Here is a 15,877-nt window from a genome sequence, read left to right on the forward strand (position 1 = left end):
GTAAAAAATAGAATAAAGTTCAAAACTAACCGTATTATAATCATTTTTATTCCATTCTCGACAAATGATATAATGATATCAAAAGCAAAAGTCTTACAAAATTTACTTTAGAAAATTAAACAGTAAAAATGAAACTAAATTATTTTTAATGTTTAGGAAAGTATTGGTACAGGCAAATCAAGCGGTTGTGCACGATTTTAATTTACAATCTCAAGTTCGATTCTCTATTGGATATAAACATAGCATTTGTTCATGATTTACTTAGGAGGTCGCGATGATGGATTGTCATGGGATAACTTACTTTGAGAATTAATTTAGGTATGTATAAACTGGCCTGAACATTTTCGTTAACAAAAAAAAATAAAATTTGTAATATATTTTAAGAAAAATCTTTTACAAAACCAAAATATAAAAATTTAAACGGTATAAATATTTCAAAGAGTAGAAAAGTATTTTGCGAAGCCATTAATAGTTTTCACGTTTAAAATTTCAAAATGTCCGATTGATTATATACTATGAATCAAAATTCTCAAATGCGAACATCCCAAAGTTCTTAATGTATAGAAAACAACTGGCCGTTGACTTTAGTTTTTGCATTTTGTCAAGTATATTTCAAAATGTCCGATTGACTATATACTATGAATCAAAATTCTCAAATGCAAACATCCCAAAGTTCTTAATGTATAGAAAACAACTGGCTGTTGACTTTAGTTTTTGCATTTTGTCAAGTATTGACTAGTTACTAACCTTTGGTTTGCATTTAAAACTTTGAAAAATTCACACCTTAGATTGACAATATACATCTTGACTTCATTTTTTTTCCAAAAACAAATGGAGTAAAAAAATTAATTAATTTCTACTTTAAATTCTATATTCCTTAAAACTAATTTTTATATTTATAAAATTGAAATACTTAAATATAATGCAAAGCATGTTTTATTGTAAATGGTAACTCAATTTAATTTTTTACGTGACATTTTATAAATCTAAATATGTAACACAACTAAGAATAAAAAAATACATAAACCATTTTGAAAGCAACGAGATTTTCATAAAATAATTTTAAAATCGTGCACTTGATCCAATATATAACTTGCAATACCCGAGGACTGAGGTTGACACGTACGCGGCTTGTTGACCACGCGCTGGAGAACTGCGAGTATGAATACATGAAATTTTACAACTGTATTCTATTTGTCTTCAATAATATATGAATAAATTTATTGGTGAAAAATAATTATAGAAACATGGATTGGGCACGGAGTTTGAAAATTTCCTCGAGGCTTATAATTATTACTTAAAGAAAAAAGGAAAAAAATAAAATTAATTTATAAGAAAATTAAACAAAATTAAGTGGCGGAGAGTGAGAGGGACACGTGTGCAGCAATAGAGTGGAAAAGACGCCCTGGGAAGCTGCGAGTAGGGTAAAAATGGATATATTTTAAATTGGGGGTGTTAATGAGGATTAATGTGCATCATCATAAAAAGAAAGATGCTGTTGGTTTAGATTGATGTGAGTTTTTTTTTTTCCTGTACTCTCTTTGCTCAAAGTCAACGCCTCCTCTCGCCCACTACTTTTTGTTTTTCTACTTTTTCTTCCGCGTGTTCGCTCATTCAATACATCATCCTCCCCCTTCCCTATTTGCTATCATGCGCCGCCTCTTCCCCCCTCTTTTAGCCCTAATTCTCGGCACCCGCCCACAGTTTACTTACCTTGAGCTCTATTCTCTTCTTCTACTTTAAATTTATAGCAATGTTTATCATGTGATTCACTGAACTAATATTATCATCTTCTTAAATACCATATAGAAAATTATTTAGTTAATATTTTACTTAATAAGAACATGTTATATTCTTTTTATTTAACTGAAGTATTACTCATCCTAAATAGTGTCAGACTGTCAGTGTGTTATAAAAATAAAAATAGCTGGAGAGGTTCATCACGACCAAATGAGGACTCACCTACCTCAACATCCCCCACCCACTTTAACGGAATAATAAAATAAGAAAAAACCTGAGTGAAGACAGAGGGTGCGCAGGATAAGAGTCGCAGCACTTGAGAATGAGAGCACGCACTTTTTCTCTCTATAAAAAGAGTCAGCCGTTTGTCCCTTAGTCAGCGAGCGTCAGTCACTTACCTTTTTCATTTTTTATTTTTATTTTATTTTTCTCTTTTTCAAAAATTCTTATTCTCCCTTTCTTCTTCTTCTTCTTCTTCTTCGTTTCAATCTCAATTTTCTCTCCTTCAGCTAATCTCGTCTCGACAGAGCACAGTAATTTTGTTTTGTTTCTAAATTCTCTCCGTTAGTTAACGTCATCAATGGAGGGCCTTCCCTCTGGTTACCGCCCTCACGTCGGCGTCTGTCTCATCAACTCTGACACTCAGGTTCTTCCTTCACTTCAAGCTCTGAAAAGTCGGAAATTACTCGATTCCCCCGCCGATTTTTAAATACTTTCATGTTTATGCCATGACATGACATGTCATGTATGTATGATGTATTTTTCGCATGTGATGTGATGAAGATTTTGTTGATTTTTGGATTTGATAGGTTTTTGTGGCGTCAAGGTTGAATGTTCCAGGAGCCTGGCAGATGCCTCAGGTAGTTTTTCTGTTAGATGCAATTTTTGTTTTTATTTATTTATTTATTCATTATTTTTATTATAATTTATGGAAAAATATTAAAACAACAAAACTGACAATTTATTACCAGTCTTTTTCTTGTATTATATGAGTATGAGGTAAATGCTAGGTACCGTGATCAGTAACGTTACCTTTTTTTTTTTTTAAGAATAATTTTTATTTGTTGGAACTTTATAATCGTAACAATTGTGATTTTCTGTAGAGTAACGAGACCGATAATAACTTAAATTTAAGTAGAAATATTGTAATTTCCTTGGGTACTAGGAGGGAAAGTGGCAGAGGATCTGTTTAATTGAGTTATTTAGAGATTCTTGTTGAGATAATTTCGAATTTTATGTGACTAAGCAGAAGAATTTTGGTTTTAGTTGCTTAGAGATGATGAATTCATTTGCAATTTTGCATCCTTGTGCTGTTATTTACCTGTAATGGTTGCCCTGTAGTGTGTGCATCTTTTGGCTTAGTTGTTATTGATTGCTTATGGTATTTTTTATTTCAGGGGGCTATAGAAGATGGCGAGGAGCCCAAGTCTGCAGCCTTAAGGGAACTGCAAGAAGAAACTGGAGTAGTGTCTGCTGAAATTATTGCTGAGGTTTGTATAGAAAGATGGTGCTTTAATGCTGTAGGTAGCTTTTTAAGCAATTTGACCGCTGTGGGTGGTACTATCAATGTGCTGTCAACTATCTAGGCTATTATTCTCATATAGAAACTGTATTCATTTGGCAAAATGGGGGAGTAATTAAAAAAGAAGTGTGTATAATGTTTGTTTTAGGAACAGAGATACAAAAGGTATTCTTCATTATTTTTTTGTCAATAAAGATTGACTCATAGTCTATTCTTATAATCTTTCTCTCATAATCCCGACGTGACAGCTCACAATTTGACATATGAGACCCACTGCGAGCTGATAAATTGCGAGCTATCACGTCGGGTTTGTGAGAGAAAGTTCGTGAGATTGGGTTGTAATTGTAGTATTGCCTTTTTTCTGTTGAAGATAAATATTTGCATGATAATTTGGATAATAGAGGAAGAAGAAATAATTGAAGAAGTCGTTTCCTTAATGCCTTAATTGTGGCTGCTTTGACATTCATATTGAGTTCCAGTGTCACTATGATTAAGGTACTGGATATTGAGCAGTCTCCTGAAAACATAGAAAGATTTGGATCATCTTGAATTGCCTATAAAAGTGTGAATAGAAAACTTCAAATCTTGAAAATTCCCCTCTTTTGTTTTTTTTTTTGGGTGGGCTTATTTTGGTTCATACGTATAATCAATGTTGTATAATATCAGGTACCAAATTGGTTGACTTATGACTTCCCTCCTGCTGTGAAAGCCAAGGTGAATCGTCTCTGGGGAGGTGAATGGCATGGGCAGGCACAGAAGTGGTTTGTGTTTCTCATTCTTCTTTTGTGTCTCTTTCTCGTATGTATACACATGCATGTCCACTCGCATCATAAAAGAGAACAAAGTTGGTCTAAATAGCTCAAACGATCATGTAACATTTGGTATGGCTGTGTTATTCTTAATTACCACAATAATAAGGGATAAGATGTAATGAATTGTCAAGTTCAAAATAGAAAAGTTGTTGGTGACAAAGTTTATTGAAAATGTTACAGTAGCAAATAAGTGCAAGACTGGGCAATTAGAACCATGTAATCATAAGGCAGATACTTGACTGGGCAACTTTGTATAGTTTTCCGTTAGGATTAGGAGCATAGGAATTAGATCCACTTTATAACCAGGGAGAATCCTTGGTGTAAAATCAAAATATTTTTGCTAGAATCGCTTTACCTTAGGCTGTTTAAATCAGAAGTATTTAATCCTTTATCAGCTAAGCAGTAAGCTGCCTTAAAATCTCATTAACCATTAGCTGAATCCCTTTAAGGAGGTTTATTTCTCATTGGCCAATATCCTAGATCCAAGACAAGTTTCCAAATGCACGGTTGATGATAAGGACTAGATAGAAGTGCAAGTTCTAATTTGAAGAATATCATGATTTAAATCTATATCTGACAATAGATTTATATAGGCATCTTACATGAGACTATGCAATTCTTGGGACAAAGCGTATGTAACATCCTTATGTCTTTTACCTATCATCTTCATCTGTGACCTAACACCGTCTTTTGACAATCTGACAGGTTCCTAATGAGATTAACAAATGATGAAAGTGAGATCAACATAGGAAACACAGACCCAGAATTTGCAGAGTGGAAATGGGCAAGTCCTGATGAAGTTATCGAGCAGGTATTCCGCAAAAAACTTATACCAAATCATGTTAACAACATTTCCTATCATCTTAAACTCTAAAACACAAAGCTAATCATCAATTGCAGGCAGTTGACTACAAGAGGCCGACATACGAGGAAGTCATCAAAACCTTCAGGCCTTACCTCAATGACAATGGACAAGCGGTAAAATGTAAATCAACGAAATGGTGAATGAATGAATGGTGTGGGTTTGATTTTCTAGGGTTTGTCCATGTTCTCAATAGCGCCCCGTAAAATTGGTTCAGTAGATGTTTGTTCTCTGTAAATGGATGTGGCAGTTAGAACTTGATATTAGATGGTTGCTTCGTTGTAATAAAATCTTTGTGCCAAAGATGTCATTTTAGGGTTTTTTTTCGGGTAGGGATTGATTGTGAATTTATTTGTGGTTTGGGCATTGAAGCATCAATAATTGTGAGATAGGCAACATGTAGATAGCCAGCCTATTTCTAAATTCTAACTAGGATTTCCCTTTCACAATTGACAACGGATTCTCCGCAACCGGTCTTCTAGAAATAACATTTAGGTCCTTAGTTAAGGGTGTTTGAAGTTTTTTTTAAAAGGCTAAAATGCCCCTAGTCTATTAATTTATATTTTCTTATAATTAACATAATTCTTCTGATTTTTTAACATAATTGTTAGATAACAGTGACAGCATTAGGGGTAATTTAGACTTATACGAAAACTTTTAGACAATTCTTAACTAATAAGGATCAATGTTAAATCTCAAGGACAAAAATGTATTTAGCCAAAAAAAAAAAAAACACTATTGCTCTCAAATTTTTTGATGTAAATTTATACTAAAAATTGTACTTAAAGAAGTGATTATTTTTAATATTAATTTAATAATTTTAAGTCATTGGATTATGATTGTTAAATTGGATTATATATTGACAAATGAAATTATGATGAGGATAGCCACTAATTATAATCTCAATAAATGTTATTATTTCATTCAAAATATTTCCTTTTATAAAATTTGATTAATCATATCTTAATTGAGGTCAATCACTAAACATGGAAATAAGTTTGAAATTATATTATTGATAGGCAGAGAGTCAGAATGAAATTACTGATTACTCCTCCTTATAACTTATTATTTATTTTTTGAGAACAATATTACTTTTATGATCTAATAATCTCTTTAATTTTTTCTTACTATCCTAACGTAACAGTTTCCTTAATAGTTGTAATCTTTTACGTTCTTTCAAAACCTGTTTACAAAAATCTCGTAATCTTTCTTCCCCAAATGCGGAAACCGTTCATTATTAGTGTTAAACCCTAGGTTTAATTTCTGGTTAATTCGCAAGAATGGAGTCACGTCGGCTGCTCCATGGCTTGCCTCCACAAAACCCAGATGGCAAAAACCAAACTTGTGCTAAGCAAAGACACGAACACATTATGGGCAAGCTTAAAGACTCCATTTTCACAACCCTAACGGGCTCTAACCCATCAGGAACCCTAACTCAGGAGGCCAAGTCATACATTGAAAACAAATTACATGTAATGTTTCAAAATTTTGACACTCCCACTCACCCTCCCTACGCCTCGGTGAGTTTCGAGTTTGTTTTGGTTTGTTTTTTGAGAGTGTTCTTATTGCTTTCTGAAGCAAAATTTTGTTTTTCAATTTGGGTGAATGAATTAAATGCAGTTTGATACTGTTATGGAAGTGTGCACTTTTGTTTAATTTTTGTTGCTTGTAACCAGGAAAATTATCTCTAAATGTGAGCCTCAAAATATCTACAATTTTTATGTAAAATCGACAAATGATAGATATGGTAAATCATTAGTGCAGACGTCCTTTAGAAGTTAGCATCTAGTCACTTACTTTTGTTCCACCTATAAAATATTTCAGGACGTCCTGAAATTTATTTTTTATTTTTTTACCTGCGACAAAGGTAAATGCCTAGACGGCAGACGCTAGCTCACGCATCACCCTTGGTTCACATAAAAATTTCAGGACGCTTCTACTTGAGAATTTTCTATGATAGTTCTTTAGAGGCTGGAGCAACGGCTTCATTTTGGTTAGATTCAATTGGAAATCTACTTCCAGGACGCTTGGGTTTAGTTTAGTTTGCAATCTGGAAGTGCTACCATTTCTTTTAGGACCAATATTTTCCTTGACTTTAGCATTTAATGTTAAAAAGTAATGAAAAAATAAGATGGGTGTAGGTTTTTTTTTTGGTGTATTACAGTGGGTTAAAGGGGATACTGTTACATATATGGGATTTCTGAAACCTGAAATGTAAAATTTGTTATGTGAGCTAATTTTTTACACATTTTATTATTTCTTTTTGGTGGGTGTAGTAGATGATTCGAACGGCAATTATAGAGTTGAATGAGGAAGCGGGGTCGAGTGAGGAGTCAATCTCAGGGTTTATTGAGAAAGAATTTGAGGGCTTGCCTTGTGGGCATGTGGCTTTTTTGAGTCATCATTTGAGGAGGCTTTGTGAGAGTGGGGAAATTGTGCGTAAAAATGATGGACGGTACATGATTGGTGTTGGTTATGGTGATATTGAGGATGAGAAAGAAATGGGAGAGAGGACGAATATAAGACAAATGGAAGATCAATTAGTAAGTATTCCAAATGCTTCTGAAACTTGTTTGACAGAACAGAAACTTGAAGAAGATTGTCAAGATTGTCAAGCTGAAAGGCAAGAACTTGAAATAATTGATGATTACAGCAAAGTAAAGGAGAAGCAAATTGTAGTTTTTGAGGAACAGCAACAGCATGCAGTTGAAAAATGTGAAGTTGAAGAACAAAGTGAAACATTAAGAGAGGGCATTGAAGCTACTGAACAACAAATAGAGGTTCTGTATCGTACAGAGGTTAGAGCATTGAATTTTTAAGATTCTGTAAAGTGGCTGAATATTATCCTTTCGACATTATCATTAATATAGTGTATAACACTTTTCTTTTAATTTGATGTTACAGGGGCCAAGTGTGGAGTTGAATGATGAAGAGAAAAACTGTCCACAAAATCAACTACATGAGGTGATTGAAGAAACAAATCATTTGCAAAAACTTCAGATTGAAGTGTGTGAAGAATATACATCAGTGCACGGGCAGCAAAATAGAGTGATTGAAGAAAAAAATATGTTTCAAGAGCAACAGACACAGCTTCTGTATCTTACACAGGTTTGAGCATTGGATTTTGATACAACCACCTGTAGATTCAATCAAATACACCCAACCAACAGTAATTCTCACACAAATCAACCAACACACAATCAATCACAACTCAAGACACAATTGCAAGTCCTGCACTACTTGTATTAAACAGAAGAAATGAATGCAAAAGAACAGATGAGGATTGGAATTATCCTAACACCCTGGCGTTTCGAGGAGCCAGGAACCTCCACTGTTTTATCAACCCAAATTCAAAAGATAAAAGACCTACTACAACTCTGCTGAATATATACTAATTCCCTTTTTCCACAATTACCCTTACTCACACAATTTGTATTCTCCAAAACAGAATCCACCCCAATGACACCTGTACTTTGTGGTCCCTCTCCCTTAACAACCTTTCTAATGCTTTTTACGCCCTTTAAGGGTGTAGACTTTATGCACTGCTGGCTTATCAATACCCCCCCTTGAAGATTCACCTTGTCCTCAAGGTGAAATTGTGGAACTGTAATCGAATCATTTCAAATGGTTCCCAGGTGGCTTCAAAATCAGGTAAATGCTGCCATTTGATGAACCTTCTTTAGACCCATCTGACAGGGTTCGCATCGCCAAAACAGTATCTGGTTGGACCATTAATTCCATATCTTCAGAGAGTGAGTCAGGAAGGGGTTGGATGGGTACCGACTGATGTAAGCTCCTCTTGAGCTGAAAATATGGAAGACAGGATGAATGCGGGCTGTGGACGGCAGATCCAATTATAAGCCCTGGTCCTATGCGTTCCAGAACAGGGTAGGGACCATAGAAACGGGCGTTTCTCGTTCATCTTTCGGGCAAGAGACTTAAACCTGTGGGCTGAAGCTTCAGGAAACCTGAGTCACCAGGCTGGAAACAATCATCTCGCCGATGAAGATCACATTCTGTTTCATGCGAGTTTGAGCCGCAAGTAAATTGTCCTTAAGCTCCCCTAAAATGGCATTACGTTCAGTCAGTTGGACATTGATCTCTTCCACGCAGATGGACAGTCTGTGAGTTTTAAAAGGGTGGGAGGATCTCGTCCATAGAGGGCCTTGAAAGGCGGCATGCGGATGGACCCGTGTATTTGTATTGTACCAGTATTCTGCCCAGTGAAGCCATTTAGGCCACTGCGGGGGCTGAGCACTGCAGAAACAGCGTAGATACGCTTCGAGGCACCTATAACCACCTCCGTTTGCCCATCAGTCTGCGGATGTAAGCCGAACTAAATTTCAGAACATTACCTAGCCTTGAACAACTCTTGCCAAAACTGACTCTAAAAGAGTTTGTCTCTGTCAGAAACAATGGAATTGGGAAACCATCAGACGACCACTTCCTTAACAAAATGGTGGCGACATCCTTTGCATTGTATGGTGGCCGAGACTAAAAAAATGGCTGTACTTGGTTAGGCGGTCAACGACAACAAAGATGGTATCAACACCCTTCGAACGTGGCACCCCGATAAAGTCCATAGAAATATCCTCAAAGACCTGTTCTGGAATGGGGAGAGGCTGGAGGAGTCCGGCAGGTTTTAATGTATGACTGCTTATTCAGTTGACAAGTGGTACAGGTTTTAATGAAGCTTGTTATCTCCCCGAATACCTTCCCATAAACTACTGAAGATACTCTTTTGTAGGTTCTGAAGAAACCCGAGTGACCGCCACTAGGACTCTGATGGAATTCAGTCAGTAATTTGGACACAAATCTGGACTCTTTTGGAATAACCAACATAAAAAATAAGTAAAGAAAGCTTACGAGGATATCAATCAATAAAGAACGAGATTTTGATCATGCTAGTCTAGTTCGGTAACCATTGGCTGACTTTAGTCAGCTGCAGAGTTTGAAAAGGAACAACTATAACCTATGCCCGTTCCTCTTCTATGGATTCTGGGTAAACAACCCTTCTCCTCACCAGATCGATCTAATCGCCGATCAGAGATTAGTTATAATCCTATTCAGGTAACCGCCAATTCGATGTCATTACCGCCTTAGTAAGCCTTTCCTTTTCTGTGAGTGCGATAGCCCCGCTCTGTCCGCCTGTTTCTGAATTCGTCAAGACCCCGAGATTCTAATAATAATGTGACCAGTCGCCCCGGCGGATATGATAGTTGGGTCGACTAGAAGAATCACAGAAGATCCTGAATGATTTCCCTGAGTTTCGGATCTGTATGTCTTCCGTGGCCATCTCCTCAAATTCAGAAAACTGTACCGTAGATAATGCTGAAAGGTGGACCTCTTCGTTCCATCTTCTCTTCGGGAAAGAGCATCTGCTACTCTGTTGGAGGCCCCTGGGTAATACTGAATGTCAAGGTAAAACCCATTCTGGGAGATCCATTTGTTTTGTTCCGGGTTTTTGATCGTTGATCCGTTAAAAACTGAGGCTGCGCTGATCATTTTTTGATGAGAATTTTCTGCCCAACGATAATGGCTCCATTTCCTAACTGCAAAGACAATGCCATTAACTCACGCTCGTAAACCGATTTCAACCTAGCTGTAGGAGAATGCCTTGCTGAGAAATGCGATCGGCGAGACTGCTGTACCAAAACACCCCGAGACCTCTTCCCGATGCTTCTGTCTGAATTTCAAAGGGCCGTGTGAAATCTGAACTGCTAAAACAGGGACGGTCGTCATGGTTTCCTTGATCTATCAACCAATTGAGCCAATCATTCCAAATGAAGAGTCCTTCTTTAAACTGAGTAAGGGGCTGTGCAATTGAACCATAACTTTACGAATCTCCGGTAATAACCGTCAGCCCAAGAAAACCTCTCAATCCCTTCGCATTTACCGGTCGCGGCCAAGAGACCATGGCTTCAATCTTTTTCGGATCTGCCTCAACTCCATCACCCGAGACTAGGTGACCCAAATATTCCAGCTTAGATTGGCCAAAGAGCACTTTTTCTTGTTAACCACCAGATTGTGTTCCTGCAAAATCTGAAAAGTGAGTTGTAAGTGCTGAATGTGTGTGGTTAGGCAGGGGCTATACACAAGGATTCATCAAGAAGACCAGGATAAATTTACGGAGAACTGGCTTAAAGACTGAGTTCATTAATGCTTGGAATGTGAGGGTGCATTAGTGAGTCCAAAAGGCATCACCAGGACTCTCGTAATGCCCCTCATGTGTGCGAAAGGCTGTTTTGGGAACATCAACCTCGCGCACCCGGATTTGATGATACCCTGACTTCAGGTCCAGTTTAGTGAAAATTGTTGCCCCGGCTAATTCATCAAGTAATTCTTCAATGGTTGGTATTGGGAATTTGTCGGTATGGTAATATCGTTCAATGCCCTGTAGTCCACGCAAAATCGCCAACTTCCATCCTTCTTTTTGACCAATAAACAGGGCTGGCGTATGGCTAACGCTAGGCTGGATAATCCCTGCAGATAACATTTCCCCAACCAGCTTCTCGATTTCATTCTTCTGAAAATACGGGTATTTGTAGGGTCGGATATTGGGTGGTTTAGAACCGGTTGAAGTTCTATGGCATGGTCATGGGTCCTATGGGTGGTAATTTAGGATTCTGGTCAAACAGTTGTGGGTACCTGTCTATTAACTCAATTATCCCCGTTTAGTTTCCTCCTGTATTGGCTCTTCCTTCAACCCTATGGATCCAAATTCCACCACATACCCGTTTCCTGCAGCCTGTAAGTCCTAACCATAGTCTTAAGTGATACCCTGTCTTTACAGTAGGGGATCCCCTCGTAGTTTCACCCTCTTCCCTTCCCAATCAAATTCCATAGTTAATCTCTGCCATTGGCACTCACATCCCCCAAGCTACTCAGCCATGTAACCCCTAAAACACACGTCTGCACCTCCTAAATCAAAAGGGAAAACTCCTGCTGTATCTCAATTCCTTGAAGTTTCAGCCTCACTGCCTTACAAATCCCCTTACCCCGAATGGTACATCCATCCCCAACCATTACTCCGAAAGGCTTTCCTTCATCCACCTTCAGCCCTAACTTTTGTACAACCCCGTGGGACACAAAATTGTGGGAAGCCCCACTATCCACCAAAACCACCACCCTTTCATTCCCAATCTCCCCTTGTAATTTCATGTTTTTCCCGAAGAAATACCCCAATTGAGTTCATCGACAGGGCTAGAGATTTACCTTCACCGTTGACTTCTTCGTCAGTTTCTGTTCCATTTTCCGCGGGTGTTGTCTCGTCGTCATCCGGAGCAACAGCACTTGCAGCGTCTTGTTTTTACATCGGTGGTTGGGTCCATACTTCTCGTCACAGCGGTAACAGAGCCACGTTCTCGTTTGTACTGCAATCAGCATCAGAAAGCCGCCGGAAATTGTCAGATCGGTTGACGGACCCCACAGACTCCGTCGTCTTCTCTTTTCGATCGGTGATCTTGTTGAAGGTTGGCATTAACGAAGAAGAATCTGGTGGTCTTGCACTGAAGTCGACCAGTTAGTGCGCGTAAGTTCCGGGTTTGGGCTGACCGTAATATGGCTCTCCACGGCCCATTTGGTTTCTAAATGGCTTGGGCCTTGTTTATCCAATATCCAATTCCTCTCCTCAATCCGGTGGGCTTGATCCATCAGCCCAATACGTACTTGGCTGAGACAAACGAAGCTCAGCTTTTATATCTTCCTTTAAGCCATTCGCGAAAATCCCTTGAGCAGTTCATCGCCCAGGTCCTTCAATGGTGCTGCACTGGTTCGAACTGTTCCCTATATTCAGTAACTGTCCCCTCTTGTTCCAAGGCCACAAAGCTTCATATGCTGATCCTTTAAATGAGGGTCGAAAACGGTCAATCAAGGCTGTCTTGAAAGTTTCCCACGACTGAAAAGGTCTCTGGATTCGACCCATTGATACCAGCTTAAAGCTCTTCCTCCATGCAAACTGCTGCTGCTCCCACCATTTCTGTCTCTTGGAATTGATTAATGGCGAAGTAGCGATCTGCTCTGAAGGACCATCCAACGGATCCTCACCATTAAAGATGGTAACTCCAGTTTCCGGTTGTTTCTTTTTTCGTCTTTCCCACTGTCTCACGTTCTGATTCCTTATCCCTACTAACATTCTGTTCTCTGCCGATGAAGAAGTCTTCTCTCTTTCTTGTTCTCTTCTTCCTTCCTCCTCTTCTCTCATGCGCATTAACTCCCTCATTTCTGTCAAATATTCTTTCACACTACCCATGTCAACTTTCAAGGATCCTATGTCTTCTTTTACTGTATTCATCTCCTTCTCCACATTATCCATCCTAGTTTCCATTTTGGATTTTACCATTCCCCACTTGGCTCTGATACCATTGAATCAACCACCTTTAGATTCAATCAAATACCACCCAACCAACAGTAATTCTCACACAAATCAACCAACACACAACATCAATCACAACTCAAGACACATGCAAGTCCTGCACTACTTGTATTAACAGAAGAAATGAAGCAAAAGAACAGATGAGGATGGAATTATCCTAAACCCTGGCGTTTCGAGGAGCCAGGAACCTCCACTTTTTATCAACCCAAATTCAAAAGATAAAGACCTACTACAACTCTGCTGATATATACTAATTCCCTTTTCCCCAATTACCCTTCTCACACATTTGTATTCTCCAAAACAGAATCCACCCCAATGACACCTGTACTTTGTGGTCCCTCTCCTTAACAACCTTTCTAATGCTTTTTACCCCTTTAAGGGTGTAGACTTTATGCACTGCTGGCTTATCAGATTTTAAGATTTATCAAGTGGCTGTATTAATCTTTTGACATTACTTTGATTAGTGAAAAAATAATAATGCGTTTCATTATTGTGATGTTACAGGGCCAAGTGAGGAGTTAAGTGATGAAGACAAATTGTCCCAAAATCAACAACATAGGTGATTGAAGAACTGAATGGTATGCAAAAACTACATCTTGAAGTGTGCGAAGAATATATGTCAGTGTCCAGGCAGCAAAATAGGTGTTGAAGAAAAAATATGCTACAAGACAACAAACTGAGGTTAGGAATGACAGAGCAGAAGATCAATTAGTAAATATCCCAAGTGCTTCTGAAACCATTGGGGTATGGAGCAACAAGAGCGGCTGACAGAGAGTCCATGCACAGACAGAGCATCTAATGTTAAGTGATCAAAGAACAAAAGCAGTTGCAAGAACGAGAACATAGATTAATAAGGGGGAAAGTCGATCATTAGAGCATCAAACAAGTTGAAACCAAGTTATTGAGTTTATATTGCTTGAACGGAGAGGGTGTTAGTGAAAACTCATGGTTGGGGAATCTCCCTTGCCTGCCGTAAAAGAGTATCTTAAGGAGTCCTTGAACAGGTGCACCTGCAGCAGCAAGCAAAGATTTCATGGAGATTGGAAGCATATCGTTGTATGTGGTCTGAAGGCACAACAGCTTACTGAGACTTGTGATAAACCGAAGACACCCAAGTCACAACTGGTTAAAAAGCAACAGCAGCTACCATGGAGTCAAACCACAAGGAGTCGTAGACATAAGCTAGATGCAGACACAACCAGAAATGTTTACCGCCCTCTCACACAGCATGATATCAACCAGCTAGGTGCAGACACAACTGCAAATGCTATACTGCTCTCAGACATCATCATGAATTGCCAGAAGCAAGATCATCCGCCAAGGGTCAGTTGAGCCTTCTAAGGCAGAAGGTAATGGAGGTCAACAGAAGGCACCCGAGTACACCTGGAATGAGCGACGTTCTCATCGATCAAGGAGTCGAGCCAGGACGCTTGTAGACCTAACTAGATGCCGATGCAACTATGATTTTATTATTGGCATTGCCCACAGATCAACAACAACGTAGTGAGCAGAAGCTGCGTCATCAGCCAGAGGGTCAATTAAGGCCTTCTAAGGCAGAAGGTAATGGAGATCAACAGAAGGCACCTGAGTCACACCGGGACAATGAGCATCCTCATCGATCAAGGAGTCGAGCCAGGACGCCTTGCAGACCTAAACTAGATGCCGATGCAACTATGAGTGTTATATTGCCATTGCCTTCAGATCAACAACAAAATATTGAGCAGAAGCTGCAGCATCAGCCAGAGGGTCAAGGGAGACCTTCCAATGCAGAAGGTAATAAAGATCATCATCGAAGCCTACGTTTTTATGTTAGACGTAAGCATAGGCAATGAATCTTGATTGGATTGGAAAGACCAGGTGTTTGAGGAGAATGCACTACATGATGCTTTATATATCCTTCCATTATTCTACCGCTTTTTAGATGAATTATGCTTATATTTTATCCGTTTTGGCAAATGGCCATTAGTCACTGTATTCTTGCATCATATTTCTTCCCTTGAACTGCACAGTTCTCTTATGCATTCAATCAAGATCCGCTTACAAATAATACACTTACTGATACTTTGGAGTGACTAAATAGGAAAAAATTTAATAATTGATATTAGATAAAAAAAAGTTAAAATATTACATTAATTTTAGAATTTGAAAAATCTCTTTTAAAATTTATAAAATTGTCAATCACATTTCTTAAAGTTTTATTACTGAAATTCTTCCTAATTTTTAAGGGAATGTTATGTTTGTTGAGCCTAATTTTTAATTTATTTCCCTTTTATTATAATTCTAAAATTTAGGACTTGGGTTACTCTAATATTTTCAAATACTCCATTATCCCCCTTTTAAGGATTTTATTTTTTTTCCATTTTTAATTTTATTAAAAACCCTATGTGTTTCGCCTTTTGTAGTGAGCATTTGCTGGTTTAAAAGATGTGACCCTAGCCCTCCCTGGTTTTTGAAAGCAACCCTAGCCCTGTGTGTTTGGCTTTTTTTGTAGTGAGTACTTCTTGGCTTCGGAAATGTCATTAATTTAACTTTCAAATTTATCAACAATTTTATTAATTTAATCTTCA

General features: G+C 38.1%; 2 protein-coding genes across 2 annotated transcripts; both read left to right on the plus strand.

The window, feature by feature from the left end:
* The first annotated feature begins 2,110 nt into the window (after positions 1-2,110).
* On the plus strand, positions 2,111-5,251 carry LOC116127374 (nudix hydrolase 25). Its single transcript, XM_031413020.1, has 6 exons — positions 2,111-2,386; positions 2,550-2,600; positions 3,138-3,230; positions 3,929-4,023; positions 4,780-4,885; positions 4,975-5,251. The coding sequence occupies exons 1-6, from the start codon at positions 2,321-2,323 to the stop codon at positions 5,077-5,079; spliced, it is 516 nt and encodes a 171-aa protein (XP_031268880.1). The 5' UTR covers positions 2,111-2,320; the 3' UTR covers positions 5,080-5,251.
* Positions 5,252-6,124: 873 nt separating this feature from the next.
* On the plus strand, positions 6,125-13,873 carry LOC116127301. Its single transcript, XM_031412962.1, has 4 exons — positions 6,125-6,456; positions 7,216-7,734; positions 7,841-8,045; positions 13,815-13,873. Exons 1-4 carry the CDS (start codon positions 6,217-6,219, stop codon positions 13,871-13,873), a joined length of 1,023 nt encoding a protein of 340 aa, XP_031268822.1. The 5' UTR covers positions 6,125-6,216.
* The last annotated feature ends 2,004 nt before the right edge of the window (positions 13,874-15,877 follow it).

The sequence above is a fragment of the Pistacia vera genome, unplaced genomic scaffold (genome assembly GCF_008641045.1).
Source record: "Pistacia vera cultivar Batoury unplaced genomic scaffold, PisVer_v2 Contig190, whole genome shotgun sequence".
Classification (NCBI taxonomy): domain Eukaryota; kingdom Viridiplantae; phylum Streptophyta; class Magnoliopsida; order Sapindales; family Anacardiaceae; genus Pistacia; species Pistacia vera.